Here is a 25,109-nt window from a genome sequence, read left to right on the forward strand (position 1 = left end):
AATCTGTGAATTCAGATGCCTTGTCACAAGGCTGGCCTCTCAGCAGCACTGCTAGGAGGTCTGCGTTACCTGTAATTATACAGAGAAAATTGCTCAAGTTAATGCCACGTCTAAGCGCGGTACTAACATCTGCTTGTCTTGGCAGTAAGACAGCTACCACAAATATGCGATGCAACAGGCTGTCAAATATCCTGGCTTCTCAGTAACTTGCTCTTCTAAGAAAAAATTTCCAGCACCAGCTCCTAATCAGGCTGTGGGTGATCTTTCTGAGCTGTGAAGCTATGGGATCTATCACTCATCCATCTGCGTCTGTCCTGCTTTCCCCGCAAGCATCCGTTTCTCTCTGGATGCCGCTGAGGAGGAATCAGACCCACTGCTGAGCAGACCTGGGGGAGAGTGACAGTCACACCCTAACAAAACAATCAGGTTGTGAGCTTGTTTGCATTTTTATTCCTGCTTTTGCAGGAACCTGAAACTGGACTGGTCTTGCTGTGACTATGGGAAGCCCCAGGAGCAGCTTGCAGTTTGCTCTGCTTCCAGCCTTTGGTGTAGTCTCATGGAAGTGTGTTCCAGAAAATATACCTTTCAACTGCCTGACACTTCCCAGTCTCTTCTATTTCTCATTGATACTGCTATCAATCAAATTGTTCTTGTCAGCTAACCAGTTTTAAATTTCATGTGGAAAAATTGTCAGTCCAAGATCGTAGTATGTAAGGACAAACGTGTGACTACTTTGCCATGCTAATTCACTCTTGCTTAAGACACAAAAAAAACCTGATAGAATATCAATTTGAAGTTTTTAGACCCGGAAATGATTTAAAATCTCTTAAAGAAAGACTTGGGCTGAAACTTTGTCTCCCAGGCATCATTTTAAACTTAGTAGTAAGCTCTGATGGTCTTCTCTTTAAATTGCCTTTTGTACAGATGCCTACAAAGAAAGTGCTTCTTTGGGACTGTTTGTGTTTAGTGCTGGCATTTATTTCATTTCATGTGACAGACAACTTGGCTTCTGGATCTAGTAATCGCTTGCTCATATCCCGCCGGGGCAAGCTTCTGACCTACTGCAAGGCAGCGATGGGTTGGGAGCGCGGGGGGGCCGTGGTGGTCGCAGGCTCACCCAGGCACCCCGTGTCCCCCAGGCTGGGGTGGCTCCTGGGGCGCAGCCGTGTGGTCTTTGGTTGGCCTCCCAGTCAGGTGAGAGGAGTGGGGGCACCAGGCTGCCCAGGCTGGGTTAGCGAAAGCTGATGTTTATGTTGTCCGTGCTGTATAGTGAGGCTGCCTGGGGGCTGCAGGGTGATTTGATACGGGCTTAAATAGTGCAGCTCCGACGCTGCCGGTGGAGCCCTGGCGATCTCAGCGTGAGCCCTCCCTGCAGAGCCCTCCGTCTCCGTAGGATGTGCATGCGCTGTATGCCCATGGTATTGAATTTTTATAATTTAATTATATTTTCCGTGATGAAATCTACTTTGCATTATTGATGGTGTTCACAGAGCTGGAGTCCCACCTGACAAAGGCCAGCTGGCTGTGTGCCGTCTGGCATGCCTTCTGCATGTCATCCGCAGGCTTCGCTGAAGGCAGTGCCACCCAATTAAGATGTAAATGTCTGAAAGTCTTTCGTATCTGTCGTGATCGATATTCCTTGTTTGTGGGGTTTCTTACCAGGTTTCAGTTTAAGCTTCATAGATTTGGACAAATTTTTTATTATCCTAAGGCTTTGATCATGAGGCACGCTTATGGAATTCAGAGGATTGCTGGATGACGCTGAGTGAACTTTGCTTTATTCTTCAGCATAGTCATGCTTTTCATTCACTCACAAATAAATGCCTAATTTCTGCTTGAGGGATTTTTTTTTTTTTTTTTTTTTGAAAGATGGGAAAATTGAAGAATTGAATACAATCTTACATTAAGGCAATTTTATTTTAAGCAGATTTTCTGCTCTTTTTTTTCTTCGCATTATTATCATACAGCAGCTAAACTAATGAATATATAATTTTCTTTCCTTTCTGCTTGTCATGCCCTGCTAACACGGACATCTACAAAGGCTCAGGTTGGTGTTGCAATGTGTCTTCATCTTACCTTATTGTTCTCATTTAGTAAAAAGGGGCTTCAATGTTGTTCTTCATCAATGAACTTTTTTTCCCTTCCTCTCTTTAAAACTGGATCCAACATTATTGTTGTGTAACAGATTCATCCAGAGAGGTGCCACATTTGTTTGTTACCCCTGAAACTATCCTTCAGCTGCAGCAGAGTGCTCTTTCAAAAAGAAGGGACATTGATTTATTTATATCTCCTTAAATTTGCTATGCTTGCCTGGCTTTGTGGCAGGGAGGCAGCACCTACAGCTTCTGGAATTAGCAAAAATGCACCAAAACTCTCACTAAAAAGTTTCTGCCTTGTTTTAGATCCCCATATTTGACAACATACTAAAATGGCATTTGTTAATATCTCATCTAGATTCGATATTTTCTTGATAGTGAAGAAACATAAGTGAAAAATAAAACAGCAGAGCCACAGGAACTGGCCATTTGTGATTGTATTTGCATGTCCCCCGTTCACTCTTTAACATCTCCACATTTTGTGTAACTCTGAGACTAAATTGTCTTGCCTGAGTGTTTCAGGTAGAAATAAATTCCCAGTATGTGTGTTGTATCTGCAAGGTTATACTCTGTGCTGTGTCCTGCTCCTCAAAGGCTGTAGTGACAGTAAAACCTTGAGTAAAACCAGGGAGGCATGTTTGGGGCCAGGAGCTGCACGTTCTCCCTCGTTTTCTCACGTTGAATGATGCCAACTTCTTATTTGAATCTCCAGGAAGGAGTGCTTGTGCTTTACCACATTACGACTTGGTGTTTGTAATGCCTGCACCACTTACCACTACTAAATATAAATTAATAAACCTTGCTGAGCAACACATTAGTTCTGTCAGTGTGAGCTGTAATGACTGGGGGTCTACAGAGCTCACTTCAATTAACTTTTTAAACAAGGCATTTTCCACTTATTGCACTTTAGAATTTGAAATACAGTGATGTCTGTCTTTGCATATTTAATCATCCATTAGAAGAAAAGAAGGGATTTACTAGGAGCATTTTGTAAAGTCGAGCAAAAGACTGGGTACAGTAAAAGCATCTGAAGGCTGTGGTGTGGGAAAGTAGAGCATCCGGATGTCTTTATAGCAAGGATATTCTGCTGCTTTCCCAGTTTCCCCTCTTTTCCTGATTTTACAGCCAGAATTTTACAGTGCTGCTTTTTCTGATGGCTTCATCCTGAAATGTCTTTATCTGAACTTTCCAGTATCTGATTTTAAGCTGAGATGTCATCCAGTTAGTGCAAGAAATAGGGCATTTCCAGACTCAGTCCCCCAGTCCCTGGGGGCTTCCTCACCAGCCCTCTAATAAATCAGTCAATTCTTCATCCTCCATTTTCTCATGTGTAAATTAGGATTAAAGTTGAACAGTTTTGAGGGTCAGGCTATAAATAGATAATCAAGAGCTGGGGAACTTCAGAGGACCGATTAAATGTTTTTACCCTTCCTACTCAGTGAGAATCATTTTTCGGCAATATCTTTGAGGGCTGTCACCATGGCTAGTCCCTCAGAGTAATGGTGAAAGGTCTGTTTCTGTAGGGGCTTCCATCCTGCCTGCAGGGCAGAGACTGGGAATTGGTACGTCTTTCTGTCTATGCCATAGTAATTATTGCCCTGACTCTTAATTCATATTTTGCACTTGGAATAAAATTGATCCCATCCTTTTGCCAGCTATAAAGTTTTAGGCAGGTCTAAGTTTTCTATAAACTTGGTTCAATGCCAATGAAGGCTTTTCATAACCTTAGCGGAGCTCTAATTGATTTTCTTTTCTCTGTACCACAAAAGGAGGTAAAAAACACTAACTCCCTTGATTTGGGTGTAAATGAAAACTAAAAGTGCTGAATTTGCTTCACGAATATTTGTGCTGGTATCTGCTAGAGGCACAAGAAATCAAGGAATTCCAATAATTTCAGAAGACTTACCGCAAACCAATCTATTAAAACTTTTGTGCTATAAGTCATTCTTGAGCGATATTTTTTTAATTTTGGTGGCTATTTGCAGCATCCAAATACCTAAAGACAAGTTTTCATCAGTGAAACAGCCACTTTGCAAAATCCAAATTGCTTGAAAATTAATTGCTCAACCAGTTTTAATACTGGTGAGCGGTTAGCGTATTTCTGACAGTTGTGATCAATACATAAACTAGCATGAAATAAAATCAATTTTATTTTAAAGAGAACTATTTAATGTTGAAAATGTAATGAGGTCTTTTCTGTGATGTAGTGTTTGTTAATGTGCAAGTACTTTTCCTTCGAATATACAGTTAATTTGGTAAAGCTTTTAAATGCACGCTTAGATCTACCAAATCAAACATGCACTTAAGTAATTAACAAAGTAAGCACTCCATTTTGAATTCAGTTTTAAAGAATTAAATGAAAGCAACTCGTTATTAGGAATTATCTGTTTTGGATTAAATGGGATGCAAGGGCAGTATTAGAGCGTTATAGAAATTATTTGGTTAATGTATGGGCACCATTCAACTGAAAAAGAGATTTGGATAAACTGGATGGAGTCAACATAGAAGTCAGATTTGCAGGTGATTGCAATGGATGGACGTTTTTGGAGCTGTATTTCCTGTCGTGCTCCAGATCCATTTGCATCAGGCTGGTTGCAAGAGAAGTGCTGGCTGTGGTCCAGACTGCAGGAAGTGGTGGCCATAAGCCGTTGGAGGAGGAGAGGGCCACTTCTGCAGGGTGACATCCCACTACTGCCTGTTCTTGCAGCCTGGATATAGAGGGAACATCGAAGTGGGTATGCAGAAAGTGTTAAAAGTGAGGAAATCGCTGGCCAGTCTCAGCAAACCAGAGAAAATCAACTCTCTTTCCTATATGAGATCTTTTCTAGCTTTAGTGTTATTCATGGTGGTCTCCATAGTTTAAAAATAGGTTTTTATTTCTTCGGTTCAGGCTGTTTCAGTGTATTAGGTCTAATGTAACCTTGGTATAAGGGCAGCGATGTGAAATGAACTTATGTTAGCAATGAATTTAGTCCATTTTTATTAGAAATGAATAGCACAGAGGTTGTCCTCAGGGTCTCAGGCAACTGCTACAGTGATCAGTTTGGTTGTTCTAATATAATAAGCAGATATTGACTTTAGTTGAGGTGAACACCAAGATTTACTGTCTTGAAAGCTAAAATATCGACTGAGGGAAAACCGGAGTCAATATTTACCCTGAGGGACAATAAATCTTGATGTTCACTGAAATATGGAGTCACTATGATTTTCAGAAGCATTGAACCTTGTTCTAGTTTACTTTGTAGGTGCTCATCAGAAAAGCCACCTGAAGCAGGTATGAATTTCTCTTAATGAATCACATCAGTTGAGCACGTGCCTTCGTTTCTATACGTCCTTTGCAAGGTCAGTATTATTCCTGACCTACATTTACATAAGTTGCAGAACATTATAAGTCACACTAGAGTTCTCTGATGGTTAGATATTTGGACTTTTCATTAAAATGCAAGTATCATCTATTAAAGTAGATTAATGTTTGTATGTCTTGTTCAAGTAACTGTTGATATCAAGATACTTTAGCAAGGACCCAGGGTTTGCATTGGAGTGAATGGGAGCTGGCTTCTTTTATTAGGCAAGCCTAGAGCAGATTGTCTCTTAAAAAGTAGCTTTTGTCTTTCGTCTCTTTAATTTATTTAAAATTGTGCCCATCAACTTGATTTTAGGATTCAGATGTTAATGTATTCTAGGTTAGTTGTGGCTACAAAGAGTGATACAGGTGTCCTATGAAAGTCGGCAGAAAAACTCCCATTGACTTCGGTCAGGCATCATTTCACCTCTTGGTTCGTTGAGCCCAAACCCCAGCATATGACTGTCAATAAAAATCGAGGAAAACATTTAATTTCCAAAAATGCTAGAAGTGTTTTGATTGTGTTTGTTTCTTGAAAGGTTTAGAGGTGAGGCGCTAAGGGATGGAGCCAGGCGTGGTCCCCTGGGTGCTGAGCTCTGCAGCTCCACACAGGTCAGGTGCCTGCATCTGTCTCCCACCCTGAGAAGTGCAGAGAAATGGGCCCCTGTGCCCACTGCATGGCCTTCATGTAGTTTCTGTCCTTCTGGAGATGGATTGTGGTAGGTACAATAGGTGTGTTGGGTGACTCAGTCTGAAGGCTTCTGTGAATGCATTGTCATAGTGGGTTTGGGTAAGTTTGGGCAAGGGTGAGCATTAAGCAGATCATTTTCAAAGGAACTGTTGTCTTTGTGCTTGGGAAGAGAAGTGGCGTAGCTGGACAAGAGAATTATGTATCTACAGCAGAGGTAGCAGATGGCAAATGTCATGGGAGCCAGAATGCTGGGGCTGTGTCTAATTTGAAGCTTGGCTGCAGTCTGTGTTGCAGCCATGGATCTATGGGAGCATATCCCTAACCCCTCCAGGCTTAGGCATTTTGGGTCCCTGGGCTGGGTGAGGAGTAAGGGCACCACATCCCATCCCAGCTCCATTTAGGGTTGGGACAGGGTGCTCCCATGGACTCAGGCGGTGAGAAGTGATCCCAGGTTCCCCTGGTTGGTGGGACCCAAAGAACAGCAAGGCTTAGCCAAAATCCTTTGAAAAACCAAGATCAAGAACATCACCTCTTTGACCTCCTTAAGTACCACAGCAGTTAGAAAAAGATAGGAATGAAAGGCTTTAAGGTTTGTTGTGTTGTGGGATTGATTTTTTTCAAATACAAAAAAAAAAAAAAAAAAAAAAAAAAAAAAGAAGGAGGAATTGGGAATGATTGAAAACAAATGATGGCAAGCCAGGAAAGAGAAACAGGAGGAAAATGTTGTCCTGTGGAGGAAACGACCGCATGCCACATCACCATGGTTTTTAAATGCAAAGATAAGAGTCACAAATGATATTCACAGCTTCTGAAAGCATACCCACAGAGTTTCACCCATGGAAATCGTGCATCTCTGAGACTCCCATTTAAAAGTGTAACAGACTCTACTGATGCATGTTGTAACTTGCTTGGAAGAAATCTATCCCTCCCAGTGATGCGTGGTAGTTATTTACACCTTCCCAGTGTCTCAGGGTACTAGTGGAGATGGCATTGCTCAGTGCTGGCACAGGGCAGAGAGATTGTTCACAGCCGGGATATGCAGTGGTGTCAGCACAATAACTTAGGAGAACAGGTTATTTGTAACAATTGTATTTCAGATTTTTGGTGGCAAGTGTAACCTGGCAACCCTGACTGAATTGGAAGTACTGAGTGGGTCACCAACACGCTGCTGGGGTGCTGATGTACCGCAGGGACCACACAGCTGTTGCTGTGTGCCCTCCCTCCTCTGGCACAGGGTGGGATGTCTGTCAGAGGAGGAGAGCTGATGGGGCTTCACGTGTAATTGTACAGGCTTGATGTGTTTAGCAGAATACAAGTGCTCTATTAATGGCTTTATTATTATGGCGATCCTGCCTGCTCTTGAAACAGCGCATTTGAAGTATCACTTCACATTTCATGTATTTGTGTCGCTGTGTATGGGATCTCTGTTTGGTCCTCGCATGATTCCTCAGGTAGATTTTTAGGTCACGTGGCATCCCATCCCTGCCCCAGCCCTGCTGGTTTTCTTACACAGAAATCACGCCAGCTAAATGCTGCAGGGAGTTTTGACCACCAAAATGCGGTTGGTCACCATAATGCAAAATTCCTGGTGTTAGATCTCCACTGCTGTCCACAGGTGGGCTTTGCTGGTTTGGAGAGGCCTGAGGTTTAGCAGATTTTGGTGCAGAGTGATGAGAGGTCACTGAGACAAGCAGCTGAGATTGCCAAGTTCTTGGTCCCGTCCAAGTGAGGAGCAGAGGCTGCAGTGCTGAAAGGCTGGCACTGCTCATGTCGTGACCTGTGGGATTTGCAGGGTTATCCTCTAACCCTGAGGAAGAGATTAATTAGAGCAAGGAAGAGAATCTTAAATCCCTAAAGCTGCTGCCTGCTGTGCCTGCCCCAGCTGCCCCGCTGTGCTTGTGGAGGGGCACGGGCAGCACCGTCACCGTCACCTCCTGGCCTCTCCCAGCCTCGTCTATCCAAAAGCCTAAAGAGCAAGAACAGGCACCACCCAACTGTTAATAAACTTATTAATAAGTAAGTTTTACCTCCCTTAACATTGCCCAGTGAGACCTCTCCTCCTGGGTTGCAGGTTCCCAGCCTGTCGGCAGCTGGTTCTTGCAAAGTCTGATGCTTTGCTCTCTTGGATTTGCCTCCCCTCTGCGACAAGGGAAACTCTGGTCACGCCTGAAGCACACATTTCTCTCTTAATCGTCTCCTGCAGACAGCAGTACATTTGGTCAGACAACATAGGCAGAGTGTAGTTTTTCCTTCCCTCCCGGCCCCCCATGGAGAAGGGGAGCTAATAAATACTCCTCGTCTCAGCATCCATCTCCTGGCTGTCTTTGGGGAACGTGAAGGCTTTGCAGTGCCTAAAGAGGGATTGTTATTCTCCCCAGTGTGTGCAGGGAAATGGCTGCAGGAGTCTGTAACTCTCCCGAGGTGACAGGCTGGCTGGGCAGGACGGTGGCTTTGCGCGGGGCTCGGTGTGCTGCCGCTGCCCCCGTGCCCGTGGGCTCCCCGCGCGCTGGTGCTGAGCACGGGCCCTGCTCGGCGGGTACTTTCTGTGCCCCTGTGCACACCAGTTACGTTAAAGAGCCTGGGCTGCACAGGTCATTAGTGGCACTTGTGGTGCCGCTTCCTCAGTCTAGGAAACTTACCCTCTCTGTGCACTTTGTACGATACATAGATACCTATATATCATATGGTCAGGCCAAATACTGCCACCTCGGCGTACAGAAATCGTCAGCCTGTATTGGGTTTTTTGGGGTTGTTTTCTTTTTTTTTTTTTTGAGGTGCATTGTCACCTTTCAGAGACCTTTGTGAAGGCCCAGGGGAAGCTGGAGACGTCACAGACCTCCCGCGCTCCCCCGAAAGGCTGCGGGCTGACCCTGCTCGCTTGTGCAAGAAGGCTGTTGTGCCAAATGTCCTCTGCGGATTTCACCCCTGACATAGCAATCCTAACACATTTCACATGTTCTCACGTTACTTGTGCACAAACTGTGAAAAAGGATTTGTGCTTAATAATATGTAGGAAAATTGGTACTAATCATACTAGTGCCTTTGCCCCCTTCGTTCCCCTCGCCTTCCCCTCCCTCTGCATGCAAGTGATGCTCTTACTAGTTCATACTGTCCTTGCCCCCACCAGTCCCGACTGCCATTTCCCTCTTCCCTCTCCTTTCTCCTTCACATATTTTGCACTTTTCAGCTTCTCTTACTCTTTCTTCCCTGCTAAACTACAGGCGAACCCACAGCTAAAATTAGTTTCTGACGTTTTCTGTTTCTGAGGGGTTTTCTTCAGCAAGTTATCTTCCTTTCATATGATAGGAAGGTAATTTTCTGATGGGACCCCAGTTTTGTGTTTCGATTGGTATCTTGATCTCATCCTCCCACCTGCAAAATGTTGCAAATAAGTTTTCTTTATTGCTGTGGCTACAACATGCATAGTCATAATCTGCTATTTTAAAATGCAACTGTAAATTATTAAACCTGTGGCTGAATATTTTGGGGGGGGATAGTTGGGAGGAAGGATATTGATTTACAGTTGTTTTAGTGGTGAGAACTGAATGGTTCCCCAGCAGCAAAGCCAAGGAGATTATGGTGTGTGGAAGAAGAAATTTTCGGTGCACCATATTTTTCTAGGGCAGTGCATTGTGCTTCATACCAAGCGACAGAGAACACTGTATCTTCAAATCAGCTTCTGCAGACAAACTGGATTCAAAATAATTAGCTTTTATTCATTACTGTAATAGAACTCTTGAGGTATTCATTTGTTTAAACCTAAAAATCTGCTGAAGTACTGTATCTGTATGCTGCTTCTAACAACCTGAATATCCAGCACCTTTTAAAAATGTTTATCAAGCTTTTGGCTGTATTTTTCTCTCTACATAGATACCATAGTTCAGGTGAATACACGGTCGTGTTTGATTAGGAGATGTGTTAGAGATAAGTTACTTGCAGGGAAAAAAAGGGTTTACGTTTTTTGTGTATAAAAATGAAATTTGTAGGATGCATGGAATTTCATTCTTTTGTGGTTAAATGACTTACAAGAATATGTTGGAAGCAAAGGTAAATGAGTGCTGATTTTGTTTGTACCTCCTGAAATACAAAAGGATTCGGTGTATACGGTCCTGGTGAATGACATGTGATAGATTATAGCGAGAGCAGTCAGAGCAAATGAAATTGTAATGGAGTTCCTCTTCTGGCTGCAGGAAATAGCTGTTATTTATCCTGTTTCCTAAGATGCTGCATGCATACTACTGTTTATTATATACTTAAAAATCCCGTGGCAAGTCAACAATGAATAAATGAACTTAAAGCTGTTACAACACCCTCAGCATAAGGACCGTAAGGCAGGATATTTTTCAGCGTGCTCCTTCCTGGGTTTGGCTGAGGCGTTTCTGCAGAAATGCTAACCTGGATAGTTCAAATGAACAGTTTTGATTCTTTGTCCTGGCAGGTGTACGACGCAGTCCCATGCTACAGCGAGTGCAATCAGTATGCTTGGGTAGTAGAACCGTGGTCTCCGTGCAAAATCAACAGTGAACAAAACTCCCTCCACTGTGGAGAAGGAATACAAACAAGGAAAGTCAGGTGCGTGAAGACAAAAGCACAGGTACTCCAGATTAAAAAGAGCTGATACATACTTGCATAAAGCTGCAGTATCTGACAGCGAGTACATTGCTGAGTCCAGTGTCTTTCAAATGAAAAGAAACGTGTTTATGTGCAATGGTTTACAGGAAAAGCATCTCAGAGATGCAGCCTTGTGTTACCATCAAGACATCTTTCAGGAAGGCATGATGTTTAAATTAGAATTCTTCAACCTAAATGCCATATATACATAAAGCCCCCTGAGGTGCAAAGCCTCCATATTTTGATTTGCTAACATTTTCCCCAAGTAATGGAACTGCAGGCACCGGAGTGGCATTCGTTATTAGGGAATACTTGTCCCCAGGCATGGGGAAAATGCTGAGTTATTTCCAAATGTTCGGATGTTACTAGCAGGAGCACAAAGGTTTGTTCTTGCTGGTTGTCATTTTCTGTTCGTTCATCTGTCAGCCGATCAAAGTTAAAATCCCTCTGTATGAAGTTTGAAATGTTTATTTAAAGTGGTTATTGAAATCTGTGACTAACAAAAGCATGTCGTGTGTATAGCTGGTTTTGATTGGCATTAATATGATTAATTATACTTTTTGACCAGTCGTGCTGCATATAGCTATATTGGTTTACGTACGGGGTACTACATGGAGTCAAGCATGTTGTTATCCAGCACTTTGGTAGTATGCTGATGATCCTCTAATGAAAATGTCTGTTTTCTGTGTAGGTGTGTGAGTACTGCTGAGGACCACGGAGGGGAGACAGTGCCCAATGCACTGTGTAACCAGGCTGAAATCCCAGATGTAATGCAGAAGTGTAGCCTGTACTGTCCCAGTGAGTGTGCAGTGTCTGACTGGGGACAGTGGAGCGAGTGCCCGCAGGTAGGCTCTCCTGCTTCTGTCTCTGTGGCAGTGTTCCTCATGCATCAGTCTTCTCTGTCCTTCAGCTGTTTCATGACAGCGATTTTCTAAGAAAGCTCATTATTTTCTGAGGGATGGATCCTGCCAGCTTGGTTGAATCTGGAGATACTTATATTTCTGCGGAGACTCAGCTATAGTTAGTAAAACACAGTTATTGCTGTGACAGTTGATTCAACACATCCTTCTGCTTGGTCTATGGGAGAGGGGCCCCCCAGGCAGAGCAGGTGAAGGGACGAGCGTTCCAGCTGCAGTAAGAGCTGTCTGTGTTACGAAGCACTTGCAGTGCAGAGCTCTGTGAGCGATGCACAACTGCCGTAACAACCTGTTGGTAAACCATGGTGGTCACACTCCTCTGAACAGGTCTTAGGCCTGAGGGAATGGCAGCTCTCCCTTCCCAACAGACACTATTTCTGTCTGGCATCCCTCCTCCTCAAAACCTTGAGGGAAGATTTGAGGCAACAGCAACAGAAGGGCATGGCAGCAAGATGCCTGAACAATTTGTCATGTCACAAAATACTCGAAACTTTGTGAATTATGCAGGCATTCAAGCCACTGCCAAGTGCTGTGTTTTCCTAAGCGTGCAAGGTGGAAAGAAGCTGCAAATGCTGTCTTATGAAAACTCTCTGACCTCAAAGCACAGAATTTCAAACTTATTGTTTCTTTCTGATCGGTGTTGAAATAGGTGCCAGGTTTAATCTCAGGAGTTTTTTTAATAGACTTGCTTGATGTATTTAAGTGACAAACATATATTCATTGCCACTGTGTTAACAGGGCCATTATCAAAAGTCTGAGTGGTTATTGGACAGGTATTTATACTACTGCTGACACAGGTAATTTCCTTCCATAATATTTTGTGTAGCGTATCAATATACTCGGTAAGAACATGTCAAATAAAATCTTGTGTTTCATTTCCTGCATTCGCCGCCTCCTGAGCAGCATAGCTTTGATGAAGTATAACACTCTTGCAACTGATACAGATGCTTAGATACCTTTCAAAGTCCCACTGTGGTTAGGCTGTTTCTTTGCCATTGACTTTTTTTTTTTTCCCAGAGACAGATTTTCTTCATTTTAGCGTGCCGTAAACTAATGCAGAGATTGTCAAGGCCATTGGGTGTTTTTCAGGTGGCAGTCACTTGGTTACAAAGGACTGTGTGAAGCTTTGAGCACCCTGGTATTCTTAAGATACCCTGAGTTTTTGCATGAAGGCTCCTTTTTGGCAACCGTGAAGCTGCTGTAGCCCACAGAAGCAGGAAAGGGATGCCCGAGCCCGTGGGCTACACTCATTCAGGCAACGCAGCTCTTGGCAGTCGCAGGGCCGAGTGCCACAGACCCTGTGTCTCCTTGTACATCCTTGTGCCATGGTAGATGTTAATTTATAAATGTGAGGGCATATGTATGCCAATGCAATTAACTGAACAATATGTTTTCACAAGCTGTTCTGCAATGCTTTGTTGCGAAACTGAGATGACTGTGTGCTGATGGAGCATGTGTTTAAATAGTTCTGTCCAGATACGGGGCAATAAACAGCCTCAAGTTTTATGGATGGATAAAACCTTCCCTTTGACGAGTTTACAGCATCCCTGTCTCCCTTTTATAGCTGCTCTGGCTATTTGTGTTTGGTTTCAGAAGGGGACCCACCACACAGCACACTTCCTCCCAGGCTGCACATGCTTAACGTCTTCGAGGCCAGTGCTGGGCTTGCTGTGAGTGCAGAATGACTGTGCCATGCCAGGGGTGTATCTGCAGCACGTGGGGGTACTGGTGTGATGGGGCAGGGACTGGGGGAAACGTGGTGGCCAGGAGTGAGGCGTTGCCAGCAGCAGGGTAAGTAATGCGGCCCTCCGTCTCCTGAGTTGCCACTAGGCAAGGGGGTCACTGAGAATGGCCACGAGCTGGTGGACATGGTCAGTGTTGTTACAAAGGCAACGGAGCCTACGGAGGATCCTGCTTTATCTGTAAGGGAAGAGCTATGTGTGGTCAGTTGAACAGCTCCACTGGCTGCAGGTGAGAGCTTGGGTCTGGACCTTGCGTGGAGACCCTATATACAAACACCCAAATATAGGAGTCTGCATCTAGAGCCAAATCTCACGTTAAATCTTGCGGTCAGACCTGTTGTGCCCCCAGCCTTCTGTCAAATGTTTTCCCATGGAGCCCCAGAAAAATCACATCCCACATCATTAAGTTTGCGTGTGTAGAACCTCTTGCTCATTAGGGCTGTCTGTTTAATTGTATTTGAGGGAATTTTGCTCAATAGCTGGTATGCTCATGTGTGGTTTCTGATTCATGCCAAACTGGAAGTAAGTGCCTGTCTTCCAAGAATGTATGAAATGCTTTCTGAATATTCACTGAAAATTGTTTTTTTAAGTATGGCTCCTTTCTCTTCCCCATTGTAATCTGAAAAATTTGAAGGATCACATCATATTGCAATGAAAAAGCAAAACCATACATTCTGGCTGCTCTTTTTCAAGTATATTTACATTTCATATCAAAATAGTTGGCACTCTTAGTTGTAGCACTCTTGTGAGGCAGCTGCCAAAGATCATTCCAGGAAATCTTCCTGTATCTCTGGTCATGTTTGGCTTGCTGGAGATAAGGAGGATTTATGAAACTTGACAAATTCTAGTTTGTAAGAAATGAACAATCACAATTTCAGTTTCATCTTTGCCGCAGTAGCTCTTTGATTTGGGATATTTACCTAAGGTTTTGGTCAGGTGAGAATTCTTTTCCAGTCGCTTTGGTGTTCAGCTCATATTTTATAGTGTTGATAATAAATTCATCCTGCTATCAGAGTAACTAACTCTTATCAGCTGCATATAAAAAGGCCTTTTAGATTATCCAGTGTACCTTTTGTCAATATGTCATTGTACTCCAGATACTTTCTAGGGTATTACTCGGTTTTATCTTGTAGCAATACTCTTCCCATGTGAATTTTCCACTTTCAGGATGGTAAATGATCCTGAATCATGTTGAAATCAATGAGTCATAAAGGTGGTGACTGCTTTGTCAATAGGAAATATTTTCTTCGATATTTCTTTCTACTAAAATGTTGTACTTGTTCTACCTTTTTTAGCTGCCTTTCCCTTTTAAATATTTGTGTTTCTAAGGTGGACTTTTCTAATTTCAGACTCTCCCACGATGCTTTTACGTATATTTTCCAACTGAACTGCATTTTTTTGCATCGTGATTATAGTGCTATTTAACACTGCTACACATAGCTAAATTTTAGGATTTCCTCTAATGGCACAGCTATGACCCAGAAGTGCAGGTGTCTGAAATGTAATACCTCAAAGTTACTTTGGACATTTTGTCTCTTTACTGGATTCAAAGATCTCAGAATTACTGATTTCAAGCTTCCCTATTATTCTCACATTCTCTATCATGAGAAGTAAATTTGGAATGGTTTTCCCTCAGATTGAGGACTGAGTTTTGGCTCATAAAGTTTTGTTCTTTATCGCTAAGTAACATCCATGTAACTTAAATATCAAGGCTTTAAAGCCATTCAAAATAACAGTTTGAAGCTTGTTAGAAAAAGCTAGGGGAAAAAAATCAAAAGCAAATTAGACTGACTTGCATTTTGCTTCAGAGATTTCACATTCATTTCAGCTACAATAGTGTGTTCAGTCAGACATCATCACTTGATTGCTCAAAGACCCAGCTAAACAATCTGGAAACCAAAATCCTGTCATCTCTGTTACATATTCAGTGATCGACTAACATGTACGTCCTGCAGTGTCTCAACTATGTATTCATCTGACTTGGAAATGTAATTAATTGACTGCAATTGAATTCATCAAAGCATTCTTAAAAAGAGTTAATATGCGAGTTGTGCTACAAGTCCCTGAAGTAATTACCTCAGATTTATTTTGTTAGCTCTCTGTGTCGTGTGGATAGCTGTCACAGCACCCGTAGCCGATCCGAGTGGCCTCCTTGTTTGCCTCAGTTGTTGGCATTTCTAGCAACTAATTCCAAGAGGTTCAAAATTAGTTAATTATAGGAGGTTACATGTCTAGTGAGCGAGAACAGCTGTCTCTGTTTCAATGAGCATTTTCCTCATGGATCAATAGCGATGTACAGTGCTCAGGACTTGTGACAATTGAGTTATTATTCTCTTGAATGCCAGGGGATTGCAATAACCGATCGTATTAAAAGTGGCACCGGGCACTACAGCCAGCTGTCATGTTTTGAATTGACTTTCATGGCAGATGCAAGTGGGAGTCATTAGAGTTTGGAAATGCCAGCTGGAAGAGAAACTGTGGAGTCCTGTAGACTCTGAGCCTCCGTGTGTTACCAAAGTCTTCATCATGACTAGCACCTTTATAAGTAGGTTTGCCAGAGGACCTGCAGTATGGAGGCTGGATTGAAGAATAGAGTTTGCACAGAGTTGTATTTCTAGCCCAAGAGATAATTTCTGTAGGTCAAGCATAATAATCGTGCTGATCTAAGGCTTTCTGGAAGAACATGCACAGCTCCTTATGCATAGCTATGATTTGATATTGGGTTTTAATAGCTTTATCAAAAAGTTGGTAACTGCTGCATTTTTAGATTAATTCTATTTTTATTCATCTTCATTCATAATGATTTTTTTAAAAAGTAATGGTTCTATATGGAGGCAGATAAGGTTTCAGAATCTAGGCACATCTCAAAAAGAAAATCTATGCAAATGCATTTTCATTTTAAAAGACTGCTCATGTTATTGTAAATGGCTTGTTAAATTGTTACAAAACATCCACATTGGCATGAACAATATAATGGTTCATTGCATTCTTAAAAATAGTCAAATCCTGTTGCTACCAATGCATTTGCCTTAGTTTGTGGCTGTATGTTTCCGTATGAATAGCCAGTTAAATATGTGGTCAGCTATTTATAGACCAGTGTGCATGATACAAGCTGTTTGATAAATAAAACAACTTAAAGGGCTCTCTAATGTGTTACAACCTTTGTGCTGTACAATTATAACACATACGAAAGCTTAGATCAGTGGACAGCTTTTGAAATCCATCCCAAAGAATGTCTAATAGTGTATATTAACATGTGATATGTTAACAGCTCTTACTCTGGACTTTAGCATACATAACCTCGCAGTTTTATTTTATTTGATATCCTTCTCTTCCAGAACAAAATTTCTGTGCTTTGTCTGTTTGGTTATTGTCTGGAGGAAAGGCTGGGTACATCCTTTGTGTATGTTTGTGTCCCTCGCTTTTTATGTTAGCTTAAAATAATGACAAGTGGTCATGGTGGGAAGATGTGATTGGCTAAAAGAATTATTATAAAATGTAGTAGTTACCAGTGCCAAGAATTCCTCCATAGAATCAAGATGATGGCTTTTATAATTTCTAAATGGTCCTTTGGGAAAAACTCTGATTCATGTCTACCTTAACATTTTATGTACCTCTCTTGCTTTAAAATATTGTGTTTCTGAAGTGGTTTATATAATCTGGCCTATAGATCCCTGGCTTTAGCTCCACTTTTTCACACTTCATAGAAGAGGATAATGGATGAGATTTAATACAGTAGACTGAGGCGGTATAGTTATACACATAAAGAAACTTACTGTGTCTGTGTATGACCTCCTACTGCTGTAAGCTATTGATGTGCAACCTGAGCTAGGTCCCCGCTATTACTTCTATCCAGAAATTAATTCCATTCCTATCGGTGATTCCAAAGGAAGCACATGCGTGAATTACACACCCCATTGCTCACAGTCATCAAGTAGGAATCTGGCTTAAATCCAAGAAACAACATAGTCTGTAAAACTTAATGGCCAAACTGAGTTGGCACCTAACCTTGAAGATACATCGAGTTCTCCAGGCCTCTGGCGTTCTACCTCCGTCATCACAGCTACCTCCATTTCATAAGGACTTTTTTCCTCTCTTATATTTATGGCCAACTGGGACCCATATTCATTGTCCTTCTTTGATCCATAAATCTTTAATCTGTTTCTAGTCTGGATGGTATTGGAAGTGGGTTTCAGTTGTCCAGAATAGAGGCAGAATTTGAAAAAAAGGTTTTCCACTTGCAAAGTGGGCACTAAACTCTGATGGTCCCCAGGCTTCAGCATGAATTACTTGTCCATCCTGGTAGCACCAGCCCTCTGGCAGAGCAGAGCCTCACTTTCCTGGAAGGAACAGGGGAAGGTGCCGAGTCTCCACAGTTGCTCTTACTGCAGTTTGCTGGAGATGTCCCTGGAGCCGAGACTCAAGCAAGAAGCTGAATTTCACCCCACCTTCTTTTTTTCTTTCTTCTACATGAGGTCTGTGCAGAGTTGCTCGATGTGGACCCCAGCATGGATCAGCAAGCTCTGTGCATGTGGAGAGCTTCAGCACCTGCATGGGGTTCTGCATTGTGCTCAGTTCAGCCATGCCCTGGCTTTGACACTGCCTAAATATATCTTAATAAATCATTGCAATCTAAGTCTATCACCTTGGCTTTCGATTTCAGCCTAAGATTTGCTGTTACGCTCAATTCTGCCCCATTGTAATGTACCAGATTCTCCAGCTATGGAAGCTAGTTACAAGATTTGTAACCACAGGCATAAAAATAAGCAGCGTGACCATAAAGAGATGATCTCAGAAATACAAGTCAGAAGTTAAACTCCCACTACAGAATGCTCCTGTTGCACCTGCCTTTCTGTTAACAGTGTTGTTGGGTGCCCCTTTTCCTCCTTCCTTGTGCTTCCACTGTAGAAGAAATGTTGGGCACAAGCCCATTGTGACAACTTCACAGGCGGTAACGGCTGTCTTAATGTAAAAATATTTTTTAAAAAAGCTCAATCTATGGTCAGTGAAATTAGTAGTTGTTAATAGAACGGTAGGAAGTAAAACAATGTCTTTGGAAGTATAGCATCTACTCATTGGAAGGGGGAAGCTGTAAATGAAAATAATCCTCAAAGGATTGCTGAATCACAGAGAGCTTTACTTATTTAAAACTCCCAAAATTCTAGATTCGTGTATGCTTGTGGTAAGGCACTTGGATGCCTAGTTGGATAGAGCAGATCCAGCCTTGATCAATGTGCCTTCACTAGTTCGTGTGGAAAAGTATTTGAACAGTCATGTTGTTTTCGTCATTTTCTTAATTTGTGAGAATATTTGGAATCAACCCGTTCCATAATCTTGCCCAAATCTTAATTAATTATGTGATATTTTTTACTTTAATTAATCAAGTAATATATCTTGGTTTTGCTGCCTTATCTATAATATTAATAACTGCTGTTTCTGGTCTACCTCCTAAAAATATAATTTGCCATTGGTGGTGATTGGTTTTTCTCTCGGTATTTTTTAAGATCCAAATTCAGGACTAGATAGATGTCATTAGCAGTGATGGCAGTAGTGGCAATGGTGACATAGTATCTTCCTCCTGCTATGCAGCTTACACACGTCTCTTCATTATTGCTTGTTAATAACCTTAGCATGTTGCCATTGGGAACAATCCCTCCTCTGTAACTGTGACCGTTCCCATCCCCTAAATGACTTTGAGTCTGCCAAGCCATTCCTCAGCTTTTGCCACATTGTAAATATTTAATTTTTCAAGCCTGGGATTTTGCAGGGGTCCTGTGGGAGTTGTGGACCCGAGCCCACTGAGATTCCAGGGTAGCTGGATGCTCAGCTCCCTTTTGCTCCTTTGAAATTCCCAGCTTTCATCTTTTTCTTTGCAAGTCATTCCCTCCTGCTGCTTATTCAGTTCCATACATATTTGGCTCAATTTTTTACATAGTTAACTTGAAAGAGTAAGGCCAGAAAATCAATTATAAAACTAAATTGACTTCTCAACTGACGTAAAGAGAAATTCGACAAATAATATTACAGGATATTAGTTACAGTTTGCCGACTTTGAATTTTTGCATGTTTCCCATGTACTCAGCTTGATTAAATGAACACTTTTCCTACAGAGGTTCTTTATTATTCAAAACTGGTGAAAGTGGGGAGCTTATCGCATTGACTCTGACTTGTGAACAACGTGGCTCATCAGCGCTGTGAGAACGCTGGTCTCGGAGCCGCAGTAAACCAGTTGTTTATTTGGATCCTGTCAGACACCAGATTTTGACCTGTTGGACTGGTCTGCTACCCACTGGGAGGACATCTGAGAAGGAAAATGGTCCTGCTAGCTCGGGAATCTGGGGGGCTGTACGACAGTGTGTGCAGCACTGAGCTGCATCAGTGCCCTCTACTTGAGCACAATGGGATGCAGGCTAGGCCGCGGGGGCGGGGGGGGGGGGGAAGACTTTTATTAAAAGAATTTACTTATCTGAAAATGATGCATATTTTCTGTCTGCAGGTTCTTATTTTGAAGGGAGCAAAAGTAGGTATTTCCGAGATGGCACAGACTTAACTTCTGTCTCAGCATTCACTGATTTTTTTTTTCCGCCTTTGGTAACATAATGCAGAGAAACATTAATTAGGAGTAGCTACTGATATACCTTATTTGATTTTTTTTATTTTGTTTGTTTTGTTTTATTGGCAAATTATTTAAGTTATTAGTGTTAGTTGTGAGGTTGAGCAATCAGATTAGTTGTGGAAAAGCCAGCAAACTGTTGGTAAACAGTTAACATAGGTTTAATTTTCAGATAATTAAGAGCAATTGGGTATTTTAGATGACTATGGATATTCGAATAAGATTACCATTTTAAATTATTTGACAAGGTGTGTGTCAGTAATAGGGACATAATAGAATTTCTTTCACATAGTGTAATTGAAGGGAAAATAGGCCCTGGCTATGTATTTTAAGACTAGACCAGAGTTTTTTTCCTGTTTGTCCTGATATGTATTCTGTTTAGTTATGCTATTGTCTGTGCAACTAATCCAGTTTACAGAAGTCTGAGATCTGGGTTTGTGCTGCAATGCCATTACGTTTCTCTTTAATATTCACAATACAGGAATTATCCATACTTTCACCTGTGCAGGCAGTTTGTTGCATGATAATAAGCCTGTGGTTTTAAACTGTTAGTTATTTTTTGTAATTAAAGTACTTTGTAGAAAAATCATGGTTTAAATTCCCAAGCTTTTATGAAAATGTATTCGTGCATGCATTGGGTTTTTTTGTTTTCTTTGCTGTTCCTGAGCAATCTTTAGTCCTAATGAGGGACTGTTAGGAGTTAAATAGGTCATCTTGTTTGGGAAATGGCTGTGAATACCTTTAGTAGGGATTTTTTTCCATTAGTTTGCTGTGACCACTTCCATGCAGCCATTCCCACTGTACCAGATTATGGGAAAGCTCTGCGGAGTTTCGGTGGGTCAGAGCCCCTGCCCTTGGGGCTGCTTTTCTGTTCCAGCCTTGCAGGTACAGAAATCACCCTGGCTTCGGGATAAGCTTATTGACACTTCGTGATTTCATTTAACAAAACAAAGCAGCAATCCTTAGTGCTCTTCACCTTAGCCTTGCCTGGTGTCACAGACGTTTAATCTTTGGTGCTGGAACTCCTTCCTCCTGAAACAGGAAAAATTCTCCTTGGCATGAGAAACAAGTGCAACAGCTGGGGTTGGGGCAGTGGCACCACATTCCCCATGGCCCAGGTAGTGCTTATGCTATAGCCTCGAGTTAAATAAACCAAGGGAAAAACTTAAGAAATGTGTAGGCAGAGCCGGGTGACACCTCTGTGTGACAGCCAAAGAGAAGAGCTCTCTTGCGCTGCAGAGGAGGGGTGAGCAGGGGGCAGCTGGGGGGGATTTGTGGGAATGAGAAGATGCTTTCCTCTGCACAAAGGGGTTGTCTCTTGGAAGGCTGAAAGCGTTTGGTCACTAAGTCTGCAGCACAATGGAAAACAAAACAGCCCCATGCCACAATGCTAAGACAGCGAGGATGGGGGGCTGCTGAAAACAATTTTTGTGCCTGTGATATACAAACACAAATGAAAAACTGCCTCAGTTGGTTCATATTTACATACAAATGTAAACAAGCAAATCCTGGTTTATGGCCTCTCGGACATCAGTATTTGTATCACATTCTTTGAAAAGTCATCCTGTCTTGTTGTCAGCTTCATAAACTGATAAGCAATTACAAATGTCCCTCCTAAAACTGAAAGCTTTGCTGGAACATCAGTTATTGCTTAAAAAAAAGCATTAATTGTGCCAGAAATCCTGTCCTGTTATTCAGTATTATGGCATTTTACTAGAAGGCTTGGAAAGAGGTGGAAAGTAGAACATGGCAAAATGGCACTGTCTTTGTGCTGTTGTCCCCAGGGATCCTTAAAAAAAACAAACAGAAATAAATAGTATAGGAGTGCCTAAAATAGCCAAATCAGGGTGGACAAAAGATGACTTTTAGTAACATTGATCCTTACCTTTGAACCATATTTCTTTCACATGCTTTTAAGTATCTTTAGAATGGCAGTGTGATTATATAGTGTCTTGTTATGGCCATGGATGTGCATGTAACAGCCGCAGGCGGTTGGTATCTGTATGATTTACAAGCGTCTCTTGTACTGTCCATCACTCTTCTATACAGGTGTGTGATCCGAATGTTATGCAAACCCGAACTCGGCAAGTGCTAAGGTCTTCTGTCAATGCAAAGCCCTGCCCTGAAGATTCACAAGTGAAGCCATGTATTCTTAACCAAAATTGCTTCCACTATCAGTACAATCTCACAGGTAAGTATAACTTTCCAGTATACTCTTAGAATCAAGCGACAGCAATTACAATACACATTAAATTGATGTTCTGCTTTTCCAAGTATCTCTGTATAAAAGATTCAGCTCCTTAAAGGCTTTCTGCAGTTGTATTTTTAGTTATGTTTGCTTGTGGTGATGGTTAAAGCCTTGACATTAAAAGATGTTACATGTAGTCATCACTGATTTCAAGAGTTAATTACATTCTTGAGTTTTTACAGGTTAGTGGACAAATGCACAATTTTTGTATTTAAGTTGTCATTGCAGGTACACTGGAAACAAAACAGGTTAAGTGGGATCTCTTCCATTTGGTGGGTTATCAACAGAATTAATTACAAAAATCCAGTTAAAAGAATGTCATCCGCGTGATTCTGGTGAAGCAAATAATATGAAGAAAAGTTGGGTTTGAAGCAATATGGGTTGTGTGGGTGGATGTAGGATATTCAGAGCAAAATGCATTATTTAGGACCTTAGAAGCAATTAGGTCTGCTGCAAACAAACTAACAAAAAAAAAAGGGGGGGGGGGGGGGGGAGGGAAAATTCCTTTCGTTTTGACCAGCTCACATAAACGAGAAAAACTGAGAGAGATCTAAGAGGAGTTTGGGGGCTGGTGGAAAGGGAGAACACAGCAGGATAAAACATCTGAATATAAACTCAGCCTGTTTGAAATAAAAGCCGTAGAAACACACAGGCAGCGAGATGATGCCTTTTTTATCATCACATTTCAGAAATACAGAACATTTACATGTTGATGTTTATCAGAGGTGGAAGACACAAAGTTAATAGGTTTTCCTCTTGTATGCTTCCTATTTGTTGGTGGTATATGGAAATTGTAGTTGTGTTATGCTTTTTGTTTATTTTAAATGGTGTTTTAAGGCTTATTTCAGTTTAGTTGTATTCTGGCCATCATAATTTAAGACAAGTAATATGAATTTTCTTCTACTAGAAGCACTGTTTTTATTTCATGAGTATAAGGTCTTAGTTTTAAATAATGGAAAGCTTTGCCTTGAGACAAGGAATAGGTGAAACCAGAGTTACGCTTCAGAAACTTCCCCAGCGACTTTATCAAAGTGAAATTTTACTTCAGACAATACAGTCTTGTAACTGTGCCGACTGGGTTGAACTGATACACTTTATCAGCGTCTAACAGTTTTCTGTGCACTCTGATGTACCAGTTGCGTTGAGGGGATATCTGAGAGCAGAGTGAGTGCTTCCTCCTCTGAGAGGCTCACTGAGGTTTAAGAACTTTATTTTGTATGTGTTCTTGTGTGTGGGATGCCCTGACACGGGGCAGCTCTGCCTTAGGCGAAGGTAGCCTGCATGTTGAGTAAAAAGCTGTGAAAACCAAATGACGGTGCTGACCTGCAGCACAGCATCTTTTGCTTTGTGTCCGCAGGCTGGAGCGGGTGCCAGCTGGGTGCCAATGCCACCTGCGGGCACGGGGAGCGTCGCCGCCTCCTGAGCTGCCAGCGCAGCGACGGGGCCACCGTCAGCATGCAGCTCTGCCGGAGGGTGAGAACGGTACACGCGCGTGCATGGGGCAGGGGAACACCCGGAGTGCTTTGTTTTGTTTCCAGAAAGCTGGTGCCTTCTGGTCCACAGCAGGACATGGTCCATAAATAGGGGAGAAGTTGTGTTTGGCACTGGGAGTGCAGCAGTTGAGTGCTTTGGGGAATGAAGCATCCCCGGGGGGGTTAGTGGGTGGTGTCACTCCTCGACTCAAATGTGTGGAGCACAGCTGCCAGCCCCGCACCATCCCGGTGGCTCCAACAAAGCTCGTGCCCAGGGAGATTGCCCTGCTAGAAGACTGGGATTGTCCTTTCAGAGCAAGACCCAAACGCTGAGGGACTTGACGTGAAATGCTTCAACACTGAAACCGCTTTCACCAATTGCACCCTTGGCAGAACTCCCCGTGAGCAGTGATGCCGGTGTCACACCGCAGCCGCTGCCACTTATCGTTTGCCTGGCTTGGCAGGAGGCGGCCAGGGGCCTGGGGAGACTGACACCTCCGTTTCCTTGTCATCTCACAGCTGCACCTGGAGAAGCCCGTGCAGATGAGCAGCCGGTGCGTGGTGGGGTGTGCGGTGGACTGCCAGCTCTCAGCGTGGTCAGCCTGGTCGCAGTGCTCCCACACGTGCGGCGCTGGTGGTGAGTCCCCCCTTGCCTCCTTCCCCCCCACCCCTCAGCAAGGTGGCACAGGCAGGGCTTACAGAACCCTCGAGCAGGGGTATGGCGCATGGGGACCTTCCCCAGCCTCACCGAACCCTTCAGATGTGATTTGGGATGCCCTCAAGGTCCTGAGTTTTTTTGAACAAAGCAGGCTATTTTCAAAGTATTCTGAAGTGAAAATGCAACTTAGGAAACAAGTAGACAGATGCCTGAGGGATCATTTTATTAATTCAAACTCTCAGAATTGAGTCATAGGAAACATTAACCCCTGGGACAGGGGGAGTACATAGAGCTAGCAAAGAGCGGGGGAGAGCTACGGGATTCTTAAGAAACAGGTACATAAATACAAATCTTCTGCTGAAGTTACTTTTAGTAACATAATTACATCCTGTTGAAAAACCACTAAACTATTTTTCGTCGTTTAGTAAGTGCCTGTCTCCATCTTGTATCGGCAGGTCTCTGAACGTATCACTCCAGTAACTCCAGCAAGTTTTTCCATAGCCAGTAGTGCTCACCAGCATGCAGAAAGTGAAAGGATTAGGACCTTTTTTTAACTTTATATGATTAAAACCCCCTTTGAGTATTGACATGAGGAAATGTGTTGAAGGTTGTATTCAAAATAAGCTTCCCAGGCTTCTGACGTGCATTAGATGTACAGCTAATGGTCTTTAAGATTCAAGAGCCATAATGTATATTTGAATCAAATTCACTTAAGGTC

General features: G+C 42.5%; 1 protein-coding gene across 1 annotated transcript in view; it reads left to right on the top strand.

Moving 5' to 3' along the window:
* Window positions 1-25,109, top strand: part of THSD7B (thrombospondin type 1 domain containing 7B) — a 535,716-nt gene that overhangs the window by 490,672 nt on the left and 19,935 nt on the right. Inside the window, exons 18-22 of the mRNA XM_080399624.1 lie at window positions 10,569-10,702; window positions 11,433-11,586; window positions 22,063-22,204; window positions 23,619-23,743; window positions 24,253-24,370. Of these exons, the coding sequence (XP_080255750.1) occupies window positions 10,569-10,702; window positions 11,433-11,586; window positions 22,063-22,204; window positions 23,619-23,743; window positions 24,253-24,370 (673 nt within the window). The remainder of the gene's footprint in view (window positions 1-10,568; window positions 10,703-11,432; window positions 11,587-22,062; window positions 22,205-23,618; window positions 23,744-24,252; window positions 24,371-25,109) is intronic.

The sequence above is a fragment of the Falco punctatus genome, assembly GCF_963210335.1.
Source record: "Falco punctatus genome assembly, chromosome: 8".
NCBI classification, from domain to species: Eukaryota; Metazoa; Chordata; class Aves; order Falconiformes; family Falconidae; genus Falco; species Falco punctatus.